We start from the raw sequence: 20,531 nt of genomic DNA on the forward strand, positions 1-20,531 counted from the left end.
AACTATATTAATGGACTAATGTAGGGAATAGTGAATGATTTCGGACACAGACACCGTTGTCGGAAAGGTAGCTCGAGTTCGATTAACACTGTCTGCGCATATTCTCCAGAGGAATGTAGACTCGATTGGTTTGGGCTGGTATTCTGCGCGGGTGCTTCTGCACGCGGACTGAGTGCTATTACTCTTTGCATTGTAGTTGTTGGCCTGTCTGACCAGAATTAAACCCGAAAACGTCCACTTTTCACAATTATATCTGCAGAAATGGCTGATTCACAGGACGACAAGCTCTACAAAGCCGAATATGCGAAAAGTGGACGCGCCTCTTGCAAGAAATGCAAAGAAAACATTGCTAAGGACTCGCTGAGAATGGCCATTATGGTGCAGGTAATGAATTATGTGCAGCTTTGACCCAAAACTGCTATTAAACAACAGTATTTTGGTGTAAATCCGTTTAGTTTTGCAGGTATGCTCTTGAATGCACAGTGTTGTTAATGTAATTGCATTACATGTTTGTATGAATATTTCGCAGGCCCAAGAGGAGTTTAAATGGTTCTCATTGAAACAGTGATTTCAAATGTAATGATTTGATAATGTAATGAAGCCCAAAAGAAACAATGAGTTTAAAATGACTGAATTTCACATCCCTCATAGCTGGATTCATGACTTAATAAACACAATGTTTACATTTGAGAATGATAGACTACTGTAACACAAGCAAAAGTGCTGTACAATACACAAAATATGTTTAGACATGATCTGTTTTACTTTAAATTCTCAACAAAAAAATGACCAGACTGCTGTGACGTTATGCTTGTATGTGCTTTCAGTTTCATTTTGCAGGAAACTAGTGTTTTACTCTGGATGTTTCTTAATCATCCGGCACCTGTCTGTCTCCCACAGTCTCCCATGTTTGATGGCAAAGTTCCTCACTGGCACCATTTTTCCTGCTTTTGGCTCCGGGCTGCAGTACAGTCACCCTCTGACATATCCGGATTTACTGACCTGCGCTGGGATGACCAGGAGAAAGTGAAGAAAGCCATTGAGAGCGGAGGTGCTACTGGAGGTGATTTGTTAAAATAATGTTCCTTTCGACCTAAGAACTGATTTTGTTTTGTTTGATTTGCCATATGGGCTGCAAAGCAGTTAGGCTTAAGTCACTAAGTCTTAAATTAATTCATTAATCCTTGTTGCTTTGCAGGGAAAGGAGAGCAGAAGGGAGCAGCTAAAGGGGAGAAGACATTGAATGACTTTGCAGTGGAGTATGCCAAATCCAACAGAAGCACCTGCAAGGGATGTGATCAAAAAATTGAAAAGGTACATCTTTATTGCATTACATTTTGTTTAACAAATGATGCTTTTTAAACACAACAAGTTAGTTACAAGTTAATCTGTTCTTCCCTGCTGATGTTCAGGACCATATCCGTGTGTCAAAGAAGACCGTGGACCCAGAGAAACCTCAGCTTGGTCTGATAGATCGCTGGTACCATACTGGCTGCTTTGTGAGCCGCCGTGAGGAACTAGTGTTTAAACCAGAGTACAGTGCCGCCCAGCTCAAAGGTTTCGGAGCTCTACGAGATGAAGACAAGGAGGAGCTAAAGAAAAGACTTCCTGCAGTGAAGAATGAAGGGTGAGCGTTCAATATCTTTTTGCTGTCTGGTTTTTAGTAGGACTGCAGGATTAACCAGAATAAAACTGAAATCACAATATGGATTAGTTCTATTATCAAATCACAATTGCTGCAGTTTAATTAAATGCATATATATGTGCTGCGTGTTTCAGAGTGAAGTCCGTTTGTTTTCTTTTTCACATGTTTTCGGTGTCTCAGAGCAGCTCAGTTCGCAGTAAATGCTACCCCACACAAACTCACGTCTGTGCTGTGAGTTTAGGTTGCTTATAATGTGCAAAATTAATACAGGCATACATGTTACTATTGTATTTTTAAAGTTGTACTTTAAAATAAAATGATCTTAGATACCATTTTTATATTACAGTGAAATATTACAATAGTAATATTTCTTATTTTGTTTAACTTTTTTAGTAAATATTTATAATCATAATCAAAATATATATAGCTGCAAGCAGCAGTTAAGGGTCCAAGCACAACAGAAGCAAAAAAATAAGCTATCAGCAGACCAGCTGCAAAAATGAGTAAATAAATTAGTTTTAAGCAATAAGGTTGAAAACCCATAAATACATTGATTTGTAATGAAATATAATTGCTTATAATATAATTTCATTAAAAAATTTTGACCTCAAGGGGGTGCTGCCCTGACACGTTTTGAGTACCTTCAGGGCATGGTGCCAAGACATGCATGCCAATGCATCTGTAAAATACTAGACTGCGTAAACCCAGTCTGATCTGCCGGCGATTTGATTTCGCCGGGCAACTCAATCTGGAAACCCGTACATTCATTTCTACTGCTTCTGTTACACTTTTGCGGGAACCAATCACAGACTGGCTTATCCACCTTGCTCGCTATTGGCGGGTACAACACGATGACGATAGAGAAGCGACGGCAAGCATGACCATCAATGCAATTCCTTTTAACCTCTCGACGATTAGCAAACAAATCGCTCGAGTGGGTGTAAATACCACTCACTTTCATGTTTTTTTTTTTTTTTGCGCAACCTGCAAAAATCGCTCTGCCATTGCTGCTTCTGCAAACTGCTGATCAATGCTACAAACCAATACAAACTAATCCTGTCTGGAGTTTTCGCGTCGCTCTGCAAAGTACGTCACCTGGATCGTTGATCTGATTGGTATCCAGTTGCGTGAATAATGCTTCGTTGATCACGCCTCTTGTGTAGTAGAAAATACATCCAGACTCCCCAGACCAATGTTCAGTTTTTAAATTGAGCTTGGTCTGGTGATAGCCAGACAAGTAAAATACAGCAATATGCAAAACCATTGCAGTTACTGCTTTAGATCTTTTTTAATGCCCAAGCACCGATGGTGTGAGGACCCAATTGTAATTGTTCATTTTTTCGCATTTTTAAGGGCCTAAGCATGCTCGAAAACTCATGAAGCTTTGCACACGCATCAGAAGTGGTGGAAATTTACGTCTAATATGGGTCTCAGAGTTAGGTGTGGCAAAATATCTGGATAGCGTCACCTACAAAATTTTAATTAAGCGCCCTTCGCTCTATGTTTCACGTACTGGTATGAAATTCGGTAGACACATGTAACAGCCCAATACCTCCAAAAAAAGCCCCTGGGTGCAAAATCTGTGAACCCAACAGGAAGTGAGATATTTTGAATTTTTTGCCATTTCCATACGTTGTACTTTAACTCCTCCTCATAGAGATTTAACCAGAACAACATCATATTTGGTCAGTCTAATCTTAAGGCCTTTGAGACGTTAAATTGCGAAGATCTTGAGTTTTCATTGAAGGGTGTGTCCGTGGCGGCCTGGCAAAGTCTGATGTTGCGCCATGAAAGAGGAAGTTGTTGTAACTCAGGAATACAATGTCTGATCTGTCCCCAAACTTCACACGTGTGATAAGAGTCCTGGCCTAAATACATCTATATGCCAATATATTAAGTTAGTCATAGCGCCACCTGCTGGAAACAAGAAGTGGCATGCTTTGCATTGTAATTCTCTCCCAGAAACACATTTGTATATGCCATGAAGTACCAAACATGCTAGAAACACGTTAACTCATGCAACACTTGGCTAAGTGCTAAAGTATGCGATTAACCCCATGAAACAGGAAGTTGTTGTAACTCAGGCATACAATGTCCGATCTGCTCCAAACTTCACATGTTTGATAACAGTCCTGGCCTGAAGACATCTACATTGCAATATTCAGTCAGTTATAGTCAAAGCACCACCTGTTGGCAGCAGGAAGTGTGGCACGTCGAAATGACTGCCATATTTCTCCTATATTTACTCGCTTATATGCATGTCACCCACTATTTACTGTTTTCCTGAGGCTACTGGGTGGCGGTGGCCCCATGTGCAAGGGCCCTTTCATCACTGCTTGCACTTTTAATGTAATATTGTATTTAAAAAGACGGCCATGTTTTTCAAGGTACACCAGTGTCATAATGGACATTGATAGCAACTGAGACAAAGACACTGCATGTCAGTTTTGAAGTCAATCAGCCAATGGTACTGTAGTTAGAGCCAATTTCATGTTTTGTTCAATTATTGTCCCACTGCTTTTTTTTTGTGTGTGTCCTCAGAGTGCCCCCATACATAACCGTGTCAAATTTGGTGAAAATACCTAATTTCGTTTAGGAGTTATACAGATTTATATGTATGCACACAGAAAATGACCCACACCTGACTTTGATTGCATTTATTTGCCACTTATTATCAAAATTTTGACATTTGGCAATTAGCAAATTAGCAACAACCTATGTTTCTGATTTTCCTACAGTGGTTTTGTCTCGATTGGATGGTTAAACGGTTTCAAAGATATAAGCAAAAGTTGTTTAAACGCTAAATCACAACATTGCACAAGCCATTAGGCAAAACCTGGAATGTATTAGTGTGGTTGGACTTGGCAAGGATTTAGGAATCTATGGAAATTCCAAATCTAAAGTTATAAGCAAGTGAATATTTGATTTTAAGAGTAGGTGTTGCTGGCTCAAAACTTCTCAGGCTCTTTCAGGGCATTGTGCCAATGACCCATACAGAGTTTTGTAGTGATATGCTAATGCATTCATAAAATACAGCATTTTACTGCAAAATTCAAAATGGCCGATGCCCAAGATGGGCGATATGGGAAAATTGTATATCATTTGACTTGGCATGCTGTCCCGAATCTAACTTTTATGTTTTTTGGGCAAAATGTTCAGTAGTTATAAGCAATTTTTATTTTATTTTTAAATCTCCTGACTCTGAATGTAGCCTTAGGTCATGCTTGTGATGTCATGTATCAAGTTTGGTTTCAATACGATAAAGCGTTGTGGAGATGTAGCCTCATGTCCAATTTTGTGTGCTCCTCGTCAAATTCGTTTGTGCGTTATTCGAGAACGGTTGGGTTTGTCAAAAAGCGTTTGATAACTTTTTGCCAGCATGGTCTGTAGATGATCTGATTCGATTTTCATGAAAATTGGACAAATTGGACAAACAGTCCAGGACGAGCAAAATTCAAAATGGCGGAAAAATTTTCATGATGGAAAATGACGTCATAGGGTGCTAACCCTTACGCTTCAAAAGTTATTAGCATAAACGTGAGTGAAAATTTGGACAGGAAGTGGCGCTACATGGATTGAGCTAGATGTTCCAAATTAGCTGTGGTTAATGTTGGGACTGTCCTCTATCAGTGTGCCAAATTTCATAATTTTCTCGCAAGTGGTTCTATTGGCTGCCATAGACTTCCTGAGCAGAAGAAGAAGAAAAAAACAGAAGAATAACTGTAAGAACGACAATAGGTGTCATCGCACCTTCAGTGCTTGACCTCTAATAATTCATATTTGATAGTATGAAGCTTTTTAGTTTAAATTTAATTTTTACGCAATCACAAGTTTTATCAGAAGAATATCAATATGATCCACCCCAAATCGTGCAGCCCTAGTCTTAAGTCGTACGTAAAAAATAGTATTTTCTCTCTCAAATTAAAGAATGTTTCTTTAGAAATATATGGACGAGAGTGATGCATACAAAATACAGGTCTGGTTTTACACATTCTTTTCAGTCTTTACTTTAGGACTAGACTAATTGTTTAGTGTTCAGGGTCTTTGTGTGTTGTTGTGTCCCCCATCATCATGCTTCATCACCATCACTGATGCCCCTGCCACATAGAAAGATTGCCTTGAAGGCTTTTCTGAAGGTTTTCATCTTGTAGGCGTAGAGAAAAGGGTTAACAGCTGAGTTTGCGTGGGAGAGAATAATGGCCGTTAGTAGCAGTGGTAGGGGAACGGGACATGAGGGGCACAGCAGCAGGAAGCAGTTTATGATATGTAGTGGAATCCAGCAGACCGTGAAAAGGAAAAGGACCAGAAAGAGCGACGTGGCCATTTTCATCTCTTTCTTCATCTTCGCCGTTCCCTCTGTGTTGGTCGCGCCGCCCCGCTCTGCTGCAATCCTCCTCATCTGACGTTTGACCGTGACGAAGATCTGCGCGTAGATGAGGAACATCACCACCAGTGGGGTCAGGACGCAGGCGAAGAAGTTGAAGTAGACCATGTAGGTCATATCCACCACCAACACGAAGAAACAGTAGCCCGTCTCAGGCGGAGGCTTGTGCCAGCCCATCAATGGCACCAGACCGATCAGGAAGGCCAGTGTCCAAGTGACACACAAGACCAGCACTGCGTTGCGAGGTGTCATGAGCCGGTGGTATTGGAAGGGCATGAAAATGGCCACATAACGCTCCACAGCGACCGCCAGCAAGCTGAAGATGGAACTCTGGGTTAACATGATGAGCACAGATAACATTAGCAAACACAGATACAGATTGTGCCGTGGAATTCCCAGGTCCGTCATAATGGCGCAAGGAATCGCCAGGGAACCCACGCATATATCCGCCACTGCTAGTGACACCAGGAAGTAATTAGTAACTGTTTGGAGCTTTCTGTTTAGTCCCACCGCAACACAAACCAGCAGGTTGCCCACTGTGGAGAGCAAGGCTATGACAAGCTCGGCTATCATGTAAGGCAGGTTTATGGATGCTAGGATGTTGGGTGCAGCTGTTGTTGTTGTAGCTGTAGTTGTAGCAGTAGTAGTATTAGCAGTAGTAGAGGTAGTTTGTGTAAGTTTACTTTGCGTAAGTGTGGACATGGTGGACAGACCATAGGTGAACTGCACAAATGTGTTATTTTCATAAGAGGTGGCATTCATAAAAGTCGTGTTGACGTAGAGCAGAGTCGGCGAGAAAGTGAAGTTGGCGATAGACTCGTTCATTTTGACCTGTAGAAAAATGGATGATCGAAGGTCAGATATTAAGATTTGTATAGACATGCGACGGTATCAAATTTTCATGTTGTGATAATTGCTGAAGCTTTTATCACGGTATATGGTATTATCACAATACTGAAATAAGTTGCAATAAAGGCTGTTTCATAGTATAACAGGTTTAAGAACTCTTTCTTACATTTAAATACAATAATGCAATACATAAAAATGATAAAGTAAAATGTTCCAAACAGATTAAAGTGCAAATGAATTATAAAGAACAACAGGTGACACTACAATAAGGTCTCAATTTAACGTTAATAGGCTATTTATTTTCAAACCTTTAACATTTATTAAAAAAAAAATAAGTTTAAAAATAAATAGCCTATTAAGTCTTTAAGTATTTGGTGCTGTGATGAACATCATTGTGAATGCAAAACACTGAATGGCTGTTTGAAGCATTTGAAATACTGTAGTAGTGCAGCTGCTTTGTTTACGGGGTTTACGGGGTAACCGCTGCATTTCTGCTGTTCCATCAGCGCACTCTGCTGTCAGAGGGAGAATGTGCAATTTTATTCAGCACATCACCTTCACTCATTCCACCATGTGTTTCTCATGCACATTGGGCTTATTTACATCTAGTGTGCATGTCACTTTGGCGCAGCATACCGTGGTGTTGTGCATTTCCCCATCAACCGTATAAAAGTATTCTTAAAATATATTATAAAAATTTGAATAATTCGTAATAATTATTCACAGTATTTTGAAGTGCCCATGATAACAATCTTGTGCATATTCATTATCGTGATATATCGTATTACCGAATATCGGCACATGTCTAGCTTTGTATTAAAATGATTTGTCTGATTGCCTTTACCATGCCTTTGAATGAGGAATTGACCTTCTGAATAAACCATCAAAAAAATCAACTCTAATCATGAAATTAAATGGTCAAATACATACAAAATTGTCAGAATGCCTCTCTTGCCAAGTATTCGGGTAAATACAGTACGTTTTGGAACGTACATTGTTGAGAGAATACGCATGTTGTGTAACAGTATATTGGATCTGTGCATAAGCTCTTAAAGTGACAGCAGCCTAATAAACCTGCTGCTTTCAGTCATGTTAATAAAAGAAAATTCCTTGCTGCTCTTGAATAATAACGTTTGTAACTCTTAATGTAAGCATTATTCTGAATTACATTTTTACAGTGAAGATTATCCAGTGTTGTTTTACATTTGATTGCTTTAATTTCTGTTGTATTTACCTGAATACTACTGTTAGACCCACCTGGAAAACTTAGAGCCATGTTTATTTCTTTTATCTCTTTATTCTATTGTATTTATTTGTGCTATTGTTTGCAGTTTGTTAATTTGTTCTTATTTTATTTATTTATAACGTTTCAAATAAAACTTCCCTATTCTGTGTAAGCTATTGCAACAAAATTATCCAAAAATTATGAGAGAACTAATTTTCTGTATGGTGGTATATATGGCAGTTTTCCCTGTGATATTGAAAATGGTATCAAATACCAATATTTTTTTAAGGTATCATATTGAAGTTGGACATTCCAGTATCGTGACAACACTAACGACACAAACACACACATATATACAGTCAAGCTAAAATTTATTCAGACACCTTCATTCATTAATACAGTTTATTCACTATAGTTTAAACAAAAGGTAATAAAATATGACAAGATCTCAGAGTTAAACTGTGTCGGAAAAAAATTATCTTAATTATGTCAGATAACACTTAAGCAAAACATGGTCAGGTCAAAGTTTCTGAATAATTTTTATAACTTTTATCAATTTAACTGGTAGTCCACTGTATGAAGAATTTTAGGGTATAATATGTCACAGTGTACTTTATTTTGCTATACTCAGTTACATAAATGAACTATAGTGTCCTGCACCCACTAGTAAAAATATATAAAAAATGTCTGAATAATTTTTGGTTTGACTGTATATAAACGTATTAAATGTGTTAAAGTAAAACAAAAAATATCATTTAAAATTGTGAAATATGAAATATTAAATTACAAAACATCTTTTTAAAAGTAAATATTATTGATGTACATACCAAGTCTCTGTCGTGTATGCTTCGTATATTATTGCTTTGAGATGTCACTCGTTCGTTGTTTGCCTATGTTCTGCCGATGCATTTGACTTCTTTGGATATACTTAGAAATGTTCCATCCATTAGCAAAAGATGCCTCATCTATATTAATTTATTTTCTCTCTCCCTGTGTTGTATTTCACCCGTCACTGTGATATGGGCTTTTATAAGCCTTTCATTCTAATGGGAAAAAATGCTCTTGTTTGTGTTTTTCCCGCTATGGGTCATCATTATCGCCACCCAAATGGGCGTTAATTACATTATAGAGGGGAAGTAGGCGCAGTGGTGATGTTGAGATCAGCTTGTTTGTCATGAGGTGATTAATTAATGATCGGCATTATGATGGCTGTCGGATAGAGGAGCCTGTCCAGGCATGACTGTGACTCAGAGGACTGATAATCTTCTAATGAGGTCCTCTGATAGATGAGCCGCTACACAAGCTCAGAGGTGACCAAATTCTCTCTGTTGGATTAACTCAAATCCACAAGGCGGAAAAGTTTTCACCATTTGGATCAGGTGATCAGATCATGGATCAGGTTTTTTTTTTCTTTTCTTCCAAGTTTACAATGAGAATATCCCATTTACATCAATATAAAGGAGCAATGTAGCAGTTCTTCATTTAATATTTATATTTTATGTATTTCAGCTTTATTTAAATTAACAAAAGCATCTTTGTAATTAGCAATAGCATCATTATGCAGAAGTATTTAACAGGTGAATGCTGAAGTTGACCTTTTAGAAATTGATTCTAATTGATTTGAATTGAAAATTGTTCGCAGCATATTTAAGTAATGTCCTTATTTCAAAATGGCATCAATAGAATATACAATGTTATTTCATAAAGCGTTTTTAGGCTTGCGCATCTGGTCATCTTTGTTTGTTCTCTTACAAATGTCCTTTCTTTCTCAGGAAGAGAAAGGCAGATGATGTTGATGGAGGAGTCTCTAAGAAACAGAAGAAAGAAGATGAAAAACTGCAGCTGAAACTGAAGGTATGAGATGTGTCCTGTTATCATCTGTAACATGGTATGGATTATTGTGGATTATTTTTTATCTAGTAACAAATTAATTTACACCAATATAATGTAGTTCACACTTTGCTTGTAACCTTTTAAACATTCAAAACCCTATTTGTTTTTCTATCCTAACATCATTATATAGTTAGTTGCATTTTATTATTTGCATTTAGCACTCTTTTCCCCGCTGTCACAATATGAATTTTGGCATCAAACATCAATTGTGGCATCTGTAAAAATTAGACTAGCATTGGCTCCCAACATTTAACTGATTGCTCTTTGTTTTTTCTTTAAATATTAGAAAATATATCAGTCTAAAAATGTTTTTGCCTGGTTCTTGGTGTATTCTAGGAGCAAAGCCAGCTGATCTGGGGAATTAAAGACAAGTTAAAGAAGTTCTGCTCCATCAATGACATGAAGGAACTGCTTATTGCTAACAATCAGGAAGTTCCCTCTGGGGAGTCAAATGTAAGTGTGCAATACAGACAAACATGCAGATTTTACCTGATTGGCAATTTCAATATCAGCATCAAAAGACTGATATCAAATAGAATCTTTGACTATTTTCACTGTAGCTTTATGACTTTGTGTACCATTTCTTTAAAAAAAAATGACAGGTTGTGGACCATCTATCAGATTGCATGGCATTTGGGTCCCTGAAGCCTTGTGAGACTTGCAAAGGGCAACTTGTGTTTAAGAGCGATGCATACTACTGTACCGGAGATATCTCTGCATGGACCAAGTGTGTATTCAAGACTCAGACACCTGATCGCAAAGACTGGGTCACTCCTAAGGTTAGTAGATCTGTAGTCTTTAATTTTCAGCACTTAATCAGCCTAATCCTATCATGTCCTGACTTCTGACAACGTTATTCTTCCTCAGGAGTTCAGTGAGATTCCGTTTCTGAAGAAGTTTAAGTTCAAACGGCAGGACCGTGTGTTTCCCAAAGATGCCCCACCTGCGGCCCCTACCCCCTCTTCTGCCACGGCTTCTGCGACCTCGGCCGCACCGAGCATGTCCACTTCCTCCAGTAACAACCTCACAGAGGTGCCCGCAGGTCAGTGAGAAATACTGATGTATGTTTAGTGGTCGATCAGTGGTCTTTCAACAGCAGATGCCCACACAAATAATGATAGCATATCAGATATACACAAAATTATTTTTGTATTATTCATATGCTAGTGTAGAATGTTTTGAATTAGCTTTAACTTGTATATTTCAGTTTTCATTTTAATTTCTTGTGTTTATATAACTTCAGCTAGTTGCCAAGGCAAAATTCCTGGTTTTCATTTAGTTTAACTTGATGTACTAAAATAACTAAAACTAAAACTGAAGTAAAAATTTCTAAAAACTGTTTGACATAAAAAAAAACAAGAACTAATTAAAAAAAGACAAAAAAAATTATTTAAAAAAAATTAACTAAATTTCAGATGAAATACAAAAATATAAAATTAAAAACTAATTCAGAATATTCATGAAAACTACAATACAATATCAATGATAATAAAATAACACTTTTTAGTACTTTAACTACTTTAACTAAAAAAATATTTTATTTTCGTTAGTTGGCAAAAGCAGCATTTCTAATTTTCATTTCCATTTTTCATCTAACATTTATATTTCATCTAATATTTAATTTCAGCTTTATTTCACTTAGTGAAAACTATTTTCAATAGTTAAAGATTCAGTTAACAATAATACTGACAAATATTGCTGAAATTAAATGAACATTACTTTTATTTTATTTAGTTAAACACATAGTTCACACAAAAATGAAAGTTTTATATACATCTTGATATTGACATTTTGAATGTCTTATGTAATGCCCCAAAATGCACATAAAAATATGTGGATGGAAACCCGGCTGATCTCAAACAATCTGCTTCAGTCTATCGCTTGTTTATTTATTATTCTCTCTGGAACTGATCATTTGGCAAGCAGGTAAAGGATTACTATGCTCTTTCAATTTTTATGGGTGTAAACTAAAAATGCTTTTGTCTCAACATATTCTCTAGGTAAGCCTCTGACAGGATTGAAGCTGCTGGCTGTGGGAAAACTTAAAAAGAACAAAGATGAGCTGAAAAATGCAGTGGAAGAACTGGGAGGAAAAATCACAGGCACCGCCAGCAAAGCTGCTCTCTGCCTCAGCAGCAAGAGTGAGTGATGCTCTGTAGCTCTTTTCCAAACTCTTGTGAACTTCCTTGTTATATAGACAGATTTTGTGTTTAGCTAAAGTAAACTAAATTACTAAAGTAAGTTATGCCCAGTACTCTCTTAAAAAGCATTGATGGTTCCATAAAGAACCTTTAACATCCATGGAACTTTCCATTGCACAAAAGGTTCTTTACAGTTAAAAAAGATTCTTTGGAAAACCAAAAATGGTGGTTCTATTGCATCGCTCCGAAAACTCCCATTTGGAACCTTTTCTAAGAGTGTATGATACAAAATGAGGTGTGCGTGTTAACTAGGTGTCCTATATAGGCCAGTATGTTCTCACAGGAATCGGCGGTCTGCTTCTACTTGCCGATTAATAAATTTGTCCCTTCTGATTTTGTGCCAGCTTATTTATTTTTTGGCGTGTGTCACTTCGAAACTCCTTAATAACCTGCTCTGTTCCTCTTGTGTCTCAGAGGAGATTGAAAAAATGAGTAAGAAGATGGAAGAGGTGAGGGACGCAGGTGTGCGTGTGGTGGCAGAGGACTTCCTCACTGACATCAAGGAGTCCGGCAAGGCCCTTCAGGAGCTCATCTCCCTGCACGGCATCTCCCCTTGGGGTGCTGAAGTTAAAGTCGAGGCCCAGGCTGCAACCGCGGCCTCCAAATCCACTGGAGCTCATTCCTCAAAGAGTACCGGCAGAGTCAAAGAGGAAGAAGGTTAGAGAGATGTATTTTAGTTTTCCTGCAAAACATCTTATGAAGCAAGATTTTATTTTTGATTATTTCATTATTTTCGCAACACATTTAACTTCAATAGTATAAAATATTTCAGATTGAAACTAAATATGCAAATGATTTTGGGTGGGATTTGATTAAGCTTTGATATTAAAATTAAAAAAATAAAAAATAAAAAAATAAATATATATTATATATTATATATTATATGAAATATTATATAATTATTTAACAAATATATTTATAATATATATTCTATAAAAATATTTTATTATTTATAATGTATATAATATTATCAACTTTTAACTTTTTGATGGAATTTTCAGGCTTTCTATGTTTTCACTGTTATACGATAGGGGGCGCTATTATGCATCTTCTGAAAGAGAAGAGACTCCGGATCAAAACACAGGCAAAAAAGTGTTGATTAAAAATAAAAGTAAAAAAAGATTTTTTTTTTTTCATAAAGCAGAGGCTGTGTTCTTTGTTTTGATATATTGCATTCAACAAACAGATATTTATACAACAAAATATTCTGGGGGCCATAAATTTTGTGGGGGAAAAAAAAGCTAGTGGTCGCTGGCAACTTTTTTTAAAACACTAGCGGGGAAAGAGTTCATTATAAATCCAGGGACATTCATTAAGAAATAAACAGTTTTTTTTTTATTTAAGTTGTTGTAGTTTTGTTCTATGGTTGTTAGAAAAAATTTTTCTGTATATACATGCACAAATGCACTGTCAGAAAGTTTACAGAAACACACTTACATGATTTTCAGCATATATTTTTTACTGAATAATATGGTTTCTTACTCCTCCAGGTGAAAGCAAATCAAAGAAAATGAAACTGACAGTGAAAGGAGGGGCAGCAGTAGATCCTGCCTCAGGTGAGACTGAGTCTTTTTTCCCATAACTCATTCACACAAGAGTCTATATTTGGATATGTATTGATTGTGCAATGCCTTAATCATGATTTAATTGCTCAGGTCTGGAAAACTGTGCTCACGTTCTGGATCAGAACGGGAAGATTTACAGCGCCACACTGGGTCTCGTGGACATTGTTAGAGGGACAAACTCGTACTACAAATTACAGCTGCTGGAGGATGATGTCCAGAAACGGTGAGCCTAATCCATTTTTGTGATTTTTTTTTTTTTTTTTTTTTTTTTTTTTTTTTTTTTTATATGGATTACTGTTATAAAAACATAATTTCATCCCAAACACAGCACTATTTTGTTTATCATCATACAGCCAATTTAAACGTAATCTATAGTAATTTCATACTGTATATACGAGTTTCTTAGACTTAATAGTAAGTGCTTTGCAAGCAGCATTTTTATCCAACACCTGCTTCAAAACCTTAAAATGTATGTATATTTATGCATATTTCCCATAAGGTATTTCTCTTATGAAAGTGTGAGTTCAGGGTACAATAAATGTAGGTTCATTAATGCCAGCTTTTTGTAATGTGCACTTATTATAAGGGAAATACCTTTTCAATTATTTTATATCAGCAACTGCACCAATTTCCACTTTTCTTGAGCATGCTTGTTGCTTTTTCAGATACTGGGTGTTCAGGTCATGGGGTCGAGTCGGCACCACCATTGGGGGAAACAAATTGGACAAGTTTTACGATAAGAATTCGGCTATGGATAATTTCTGCAGCGTGTATGAGGAAAAAACTGGGAATTCCTGGGCCTCAAGCAACTTCACAAAATACCCCAATAAGTTTTACCCTCTCGAGATTGACTACGGACAGGTAAGAACTGGGACAACATGTAGCCAGAGAACTGTTGAAAGACATATCATTGCCAGAATTGTGCATACATCTTTGTGAATATTACTGTTTTAGTAGTGCTTGTTAACATGAATTAAAAGAACTAGATTTTTGGACTCTGCTTTCAGCAAAAAACCTACAAATGTTTAATGATGTAGTGTTACAGTCCTAAAAGTGTGTGAGAGATATGGGAAAGAAGCCAAGTATATTTTACAAAAGTAGTTTTGGGACAAATCTAATAGAGATCAAACAAATCTGCATAACATCATGAAGCCTCATAGGTCAAAATGGACCCAAATACAAAGGTTGTAACTTTTTTTAATGGTTATATCTTTAAGAAAAACTTTCATTTATTTATATATATATATATATATATATATATATATATATATATATATATATATATATATATATATAAAATATGTGTATTTTGGTAGTGGTTCCCATACTAAAACTTTTTTAGAGAATATGTATTTCTTCCAGGTCAAAACAGACCCAATTGCATTATTAGGGTAAACAATTATAAATTGATTATAATCTTAAATTATGGACCTTTTTCGCATATATTTACCCAGGATGAGGAGGCTGTGAAGAAGTTGACTGCAAGTGCAGGCGCCAAATCTCAGTTGGCCAAACCCATCCAAGACCTCATCCGAATGATCTTTGATGTAGAGAGCATGAAGAAAGCCATGGTTGAATTTGAGGTGTGTTAACTTCCCTTTTTTTTTTTTTTTATAGCAAAATTAAGAAACGCAATATCTGTGGTCATAGATATCAATGTAACTGGGTGTAATTTCTCCTACAGATTGACTTGCAGAAGATGCCATTAGGAAAACTAAGCAAGCGACAGATCCAAAGTGCCTATTCCCTTCTGAGCGAGGTCCAACAGGTTAGTCTTAGTGGTTCCGAAACCATATTTTTGTAGTAAAAGCCCAGTTCATCAGTCTTTTCGTAAAAGGAAAAAAAATAGAATCAAATCAAATATGCACTCCTTTATTTTAACTTCCTGTTCGCTCTCATTTATTTCTGTAGGCTGTGGCAGATAGCGCTTCAGAAGCACTGATCTTAGACCTGTCCAATCGCTTCTACACACTGATACCTCACGACTTCGGTATGAAGAAACCACCGCTGTTGAGTAATGTTGATTACATACAGGTAATTGCTTGGCCAACTTTTGAAGAAATTGTCACGGCAGCAGTCTTGTTGTGATGTATTACTTAAACCTGTTGCATATTCATTATAGCAAAAGGTGCAGATGCTGGACAACCTGTTGGACATCGAGGTGGCCTACAGCCTGCTACGGGGAGGAGTGGAGGACAATAAGAAAGATCCCATTGACCTTAACTATGAGAAACTCAAAACCAAAATTGAGGTAACATTTCTTTTTAAGTGAATTTTCCTTCGCCGCTACCATGATAAAATCATGCCTATAGTGTTTGATGCTGATTTTGTGTTTATAGGTGGTCGACAAGTCATCAAATGAGGCTCAGCTTATCCTACAATATGTGAAGAACACACACGCTGCTACTCACAACACCTACACACTGGAAGTTGAGGAGGTGAGATTAACGCTAAAAACCCTACTGTACGCTTTGATACTCAAATTTCTGAGGCCTTTAAACTTTGCTGAAAACCCTGTTTTACACAATCTACTACATCTGTCGTCCGATTAATAGTTTATACTTTTTAACAAGTAAAGCACCTTTAGTATAATTCTAAAAACATCCCCCTTCAGGTCGTGGTACTCGTGTCTTTTTGCTGTGAAATCTTTAATGATTTTTGTAAAGTAAACATAAGAATAATTTGGTCACACTTTACAATAAGGTCTCATTTGTTAACATTAGTTAATGTATTAACGAACATGAACTAACAATGAGCAATACATTTGTTACAGTAAAAATCCAGCTGTTCACTGTTTGTTCATGTTAGTTCACAGTGCAATAACTGATTAACATTAACTAAGATCAATAAATGCTGTAGAAGTATTGTTTCTTAGTTCATGTTAACCAATTAAATAGCTAATGATGACTAATGAAACCTTATTGCAAAAGTGTTACCAATATTTTTTTTATATTGTTAGTAATATTTCAATATAAACACTTACTAAGTAAAACAACTTAGGTTTACTTGATTATCCATATATAATTTTTTAGAAAAATCAAGCTAAAATGTGAGTATCAAATGAGATATCAGGCTTTTGAACTTTTTTTGTACATCTCTCAATCATCATTGCATTAAATATTATCTTACAAGGATATTATTAGGTGTCAACTGATATTGATATGCATTTTATGTAAGTAGTCTGTTATACTGTTGTAAAGATCTCATTGATTTACATTACAAGCTATCAGAATGTAATTTTAATATCAGCATTTTCACCAAATTTCATATTTTTGCTCAGTTTTGGTCTCTGAATAAAATTGAGGGTTTTTTTTCCCTTGTCGAGTGTGAGCTCTGTATTCTCTTATATCATACTGTGAGCCATAAAAGTCTGATTTTATCAAATATAATACAAAACAAATCATGTATACTTTTTTGTTTTGTCTAAAGGGTTAAAAACAACTTTAAAAAAATATATTTTTCTGGCATTTTTTTTCTTCATATGTCAGACTTTACAGGGTTAACTAATGCATTAATTATTGTTTCATAAATGCACTGAGCAAAATAACATACTATTATCTCTAACCACTGTGTTTTTGTTTCATTAGATCTTTAAGATTGACAGGGAGGGTGAGTACCAGCGTTTCCGGCCCTTCAAAGAATTACCCAACCGGCAGCTGTTGTGGCACGGCTCCCGCACCACCAACTACGCAGGTATCCTGTCTCAGGGTCTGCGTATCGCTCCTCCTGAGGCTCCAGTGGTAAGTTTCTGCACCCTCCAGTGCCATCAGCTGCCTCTCTCTGAAAAATGAGGATGCAAAAACCTTCTTATTGATTAATGATTCAATTAGAGACGTTTCTTTCTTAATTTATGCATATTTTATGATACTTGTTTTGCTTTCATATAAAACACATATTGCTATACTACTGTACTGATATCTATACTGATTATGCGATCTTTAATACAGACAGGTTACATGTTTGGCAAAGGTGTTTACTTTGCTGACATGGTGTCGAAGAGTGCAAACTACTGCCACACGTCCCAGGCTGATCCCGTTGGCCTCATTCTGTTAGGAGAGGTTGCCCTTGGAAACATGTGAGAGATGCTCTTTTTGTCCTAGTTTGATTTAAGTCTCCATGAGTAAATATGTTATCAATGTCACTAGAGTTTAATAAGTTAATACACTATTGTTCAAAAGTTTGGGGATTTTTTTTTTATTGATTTTGAAACATGCCTCTTCTGCTCACCAAGCATTTATTTGATCAAAAATACAGTAAAAACAGTAATGTTATGAAATGTGATTATTTTTTACAATACAAATGTTTTATTTGAATATATTAAAAATGTAATTTTTTTTTTCCTGTGATACAAAGCTGAATTTTCAGCATCATTTTTGTGCGAACATGATACATTTTGTTCAGGATTCTTTGATGAATAGAAAGTTCAAAAGAACAGTGTTTATTTGAAATAGAAATCTTTTGTCACATTTTAAATGTCCTTATTGTCAATTTAATGCATTCTTGTTCAAAAGTATTAGTTTCTTTATTTCAGTAGTGTTTGTCACCACTTGGAAATTAGGAAGGCAACGATTATTTGCAAAATTAAGCCCTTTTCATGATTCATTGTTGTCATCATTGCTTCAATTCTGATTTTTATTCTACTCTAAAGGCATGAACTGAAGAAGGCCTCACACATTACAAAGTTACCAAAGGGTAAACACAGTGTAAAAGGTAAGGTGCCTCTTTATTTGGAAAGAGATCTTATTTTGTTGTAGTTCTGTGTTTTTTGTTTCTGACAAATGTTTTTAACATGTTTTTGCTATCTGAAGGTTTGGGAAGAACTGCTCCGGACCCAAGAGCTACTGTATCTCTGAATGGAGTGGACGTTCCCCTGGGCAAAGGCACCAACACAAACATTGATGACACAAGTCTGCTCTACAACGAGTATCCTTTAGTTTTCTGCATTATTTGTTGTCTTTCATCTGCTGTTTTACATAAATGTGCATCTGAAATATATTTATCGTTGTATCTATTTTATACTAAGTGCAAATAGCCCATCTTTTATCTGCAGATGCCATTTACACTAACTCCGCCCACCATTGTCTGATTAAGCCAGACAAAATAATAAAAGGAATCCTGCTCGTAACAGCGTAAGGCGGGCGGCACTAGCTTTTGACGTGATCAACGTCAAGTTCAAATCCATTTTTTTTCCAAACTCATTCTTTCAGGATTTTTTTTTTTTAATTAAAAATTAAGAAAATATTCAAGAAGTGGAACTAAAGTGCCTATTTAAAGGATTAGTTCACTTTAGAATTCAAATTTCCTGATAATTTACTCTCCCCCAAGATGTTTGTCTTTCTTTCTTCAGTTGAAAAGAAATTTAAGGTTTTTGAGGAAAACATTCCAGGATTTTTCTCCATATAGTGGACTTCAACGGCTACCAACGGGTTTGAAGGTTCAAATGTCAGTTTCACTGCAGCTTCATAGGGCTCTACATGATCCCAGACGAGGAATAAGGGTCTTATCTAGTGAAATGATCGGTCATTTTCTAAAAAAATAAATAAATAAATAAATAAAAAATGTATATTGTTTTTAACCACAAATTCTCATCCTGCTCTGCGATGCACCAGGCATTGCGTAATCATGTTGGAAAGGTCGCAAGTGACGTAGGCGGAAGTACTGCAGTACGCTATGCGTGGCACATCGCATAGCGTGAATAAAATGTATAATGTGTAGGGTTAGGAGTATAAATGGGATCTATAAACTGTTTACACTTAGTGTAAAGAAAATACTGCTATTTTCACTTGCATAAATATTCAGTGTAAATATCATCTATCGCTTTTAGAAACTGCCTATATTCATATAACTTCACATTCATCATCTTCCACTGTGTTTCCCTTGACTCAAACTTTCCTTTAGGTACATTGTGTATGATATTGCTCAGGTTAACCTGAAATACCTGCTGAAGATTCGCTTCAACTATCAAACCTCTCTCTGGTGAGACAGCGGGTGAGATCTGTCCATGTGGATGGGCTTTTGGATGCCACTGAAGCCCACTGCTACAGCTTTAGCACCAAGACCAAGCAGCATATGGGTTGACAAACAATTCAATCAGTTCTCTAGCGCTTTGGCAGCACATTCTCAGTTGCTCTAGTCTGTTAGTTTGGAGCAAGTTAAGTGGCTATATCTAAATCTTCATTTGCAGTCACAAATTGTATCACTGCATTGTTGCAAATGTTGCAGGCTTTGGTATATATTCGCAGAAATTATTCGAATTATTATCTGTGGAGATCTTTCTTGTAAGCTACCAACAATAATAGGTAGACAGTCTTCCATTGTTTCATAGACTTTTTCTTTGTTTTAATAGTTTTGCTAAACCTGGAATCAGGTTAACTGTAACACATCTAGTGTACATGTTTTTGGTTTTCTTCTCACTATATAAAAGAGAAAATGTACAGTTTTAGAAAAAAAAATGTTGTAAGCTAGGATATAGCCTTCCGTAAGTGAGTAACCTTTTACTAGAATTGCCAATGTATGGACAAATATTTTGTATGTTAAATGTGAACTATCCCAGTTTTGCTTTTCAGTTTTCTATCCCATGCAAAAACGTACTTTGGCCAACTAAAATGGCAATGAAAAGCTAAGAGCAAATGCTGCTGCTGTACTCACACACACACCTGTAATTTTTTATTTTTTTTTTGTAAACGTTGCTCCACAATTTTTGTGGACAAGAAGCTGTTTGCGCCCTGACAAACGTCTTTGCATCATAAATAAAACGGGTTTTGGCTTA

At 36.3% G+C, this 20,531-nt stretch overlaps 2 protein-coding genes across 2 annotated transcripts; one reads left to right on the top strand and one right to left on the bottom strand.

The window, feature by feature from the left end:
- Window positions 1–97: 97 nt before the first annotated feature.
- LOC125278426 (poly [ADP-ribose] polymerase 1-like) lies at window positions 98–20,531 on the top strand. Its single transcript, XM_048207589.1, has 23 exons — window positions 98–384; window positions 901–1,063; window positions 1,199–1,314; window positions 1,413–1,627; window positions 9,876–9,957; window positions 10,333–10,449; window positions 10,599–10,775; window positions 10,864–11,038; window positions 11,997–12,137; window positions 12,612–12,854; window positions 13,688–13,753; window positions 13,853–13,985; window positions 14,428–14,623; window positions 15,217–15,345; window positions 15,447–15,530; window positions 15,674–15,796; window positions 15,885–16,013; window positions 16,102–16,200; window positions 17,350–17,502; window positions 17,710–17,837; window positions 18,411–18,472; window positions 18,571–18,685; window positions 19,661–20,531. Exons 1-23 carry the CDS (start codon window positions 262–264, stop codon window positions 19,740–19,742), a joined length of 3,051 nt encoding a protein of 1,016 aa, XP_048063546.1. The 5' UTR covers window positions 98–261; the 3' UTR covers window positions 19,743–20,531.
- On the bottom strand, window positions 3,458–9,759 carry LOC125278427 (adenosine receptor A1-like). The gene is made up of 2 exons (XM_048207590.1): window positions 8,931–9,759; window positions 3,458–6,860 (listed from the first exon to the last, which is right to left on the bottom strand). The coding sequence occupies exon 2, from the start codon at window positions 6,852–6,854 to the stop codon at window positions 5,715–5,717; it is 1,140 nt and encodes a 379-aa protein (XP_048063547.1). The 5' UTR covers window positions 6,855–6,860; window positions 8,931–9,759; the 3' UTR covers window positions 3,458–5,714.

This window comes from Megalobrama amblycephala, linkage group LG11 (genome assembly GCF_018812025.1).
Source record: "Megalobrama amblycephala isolate DHTTF-2021 linkage group LG11, ASM1881202v1, whole genome shotgun sequence".
Classification (NCBI taxonomy): domain Eukaryota; kingdom Metazoa; phylum Chordata; class Actinopteri; order Cypriniformes; family Xenocyprididae; genus Megalobrama; species Megalobrama amblycephala.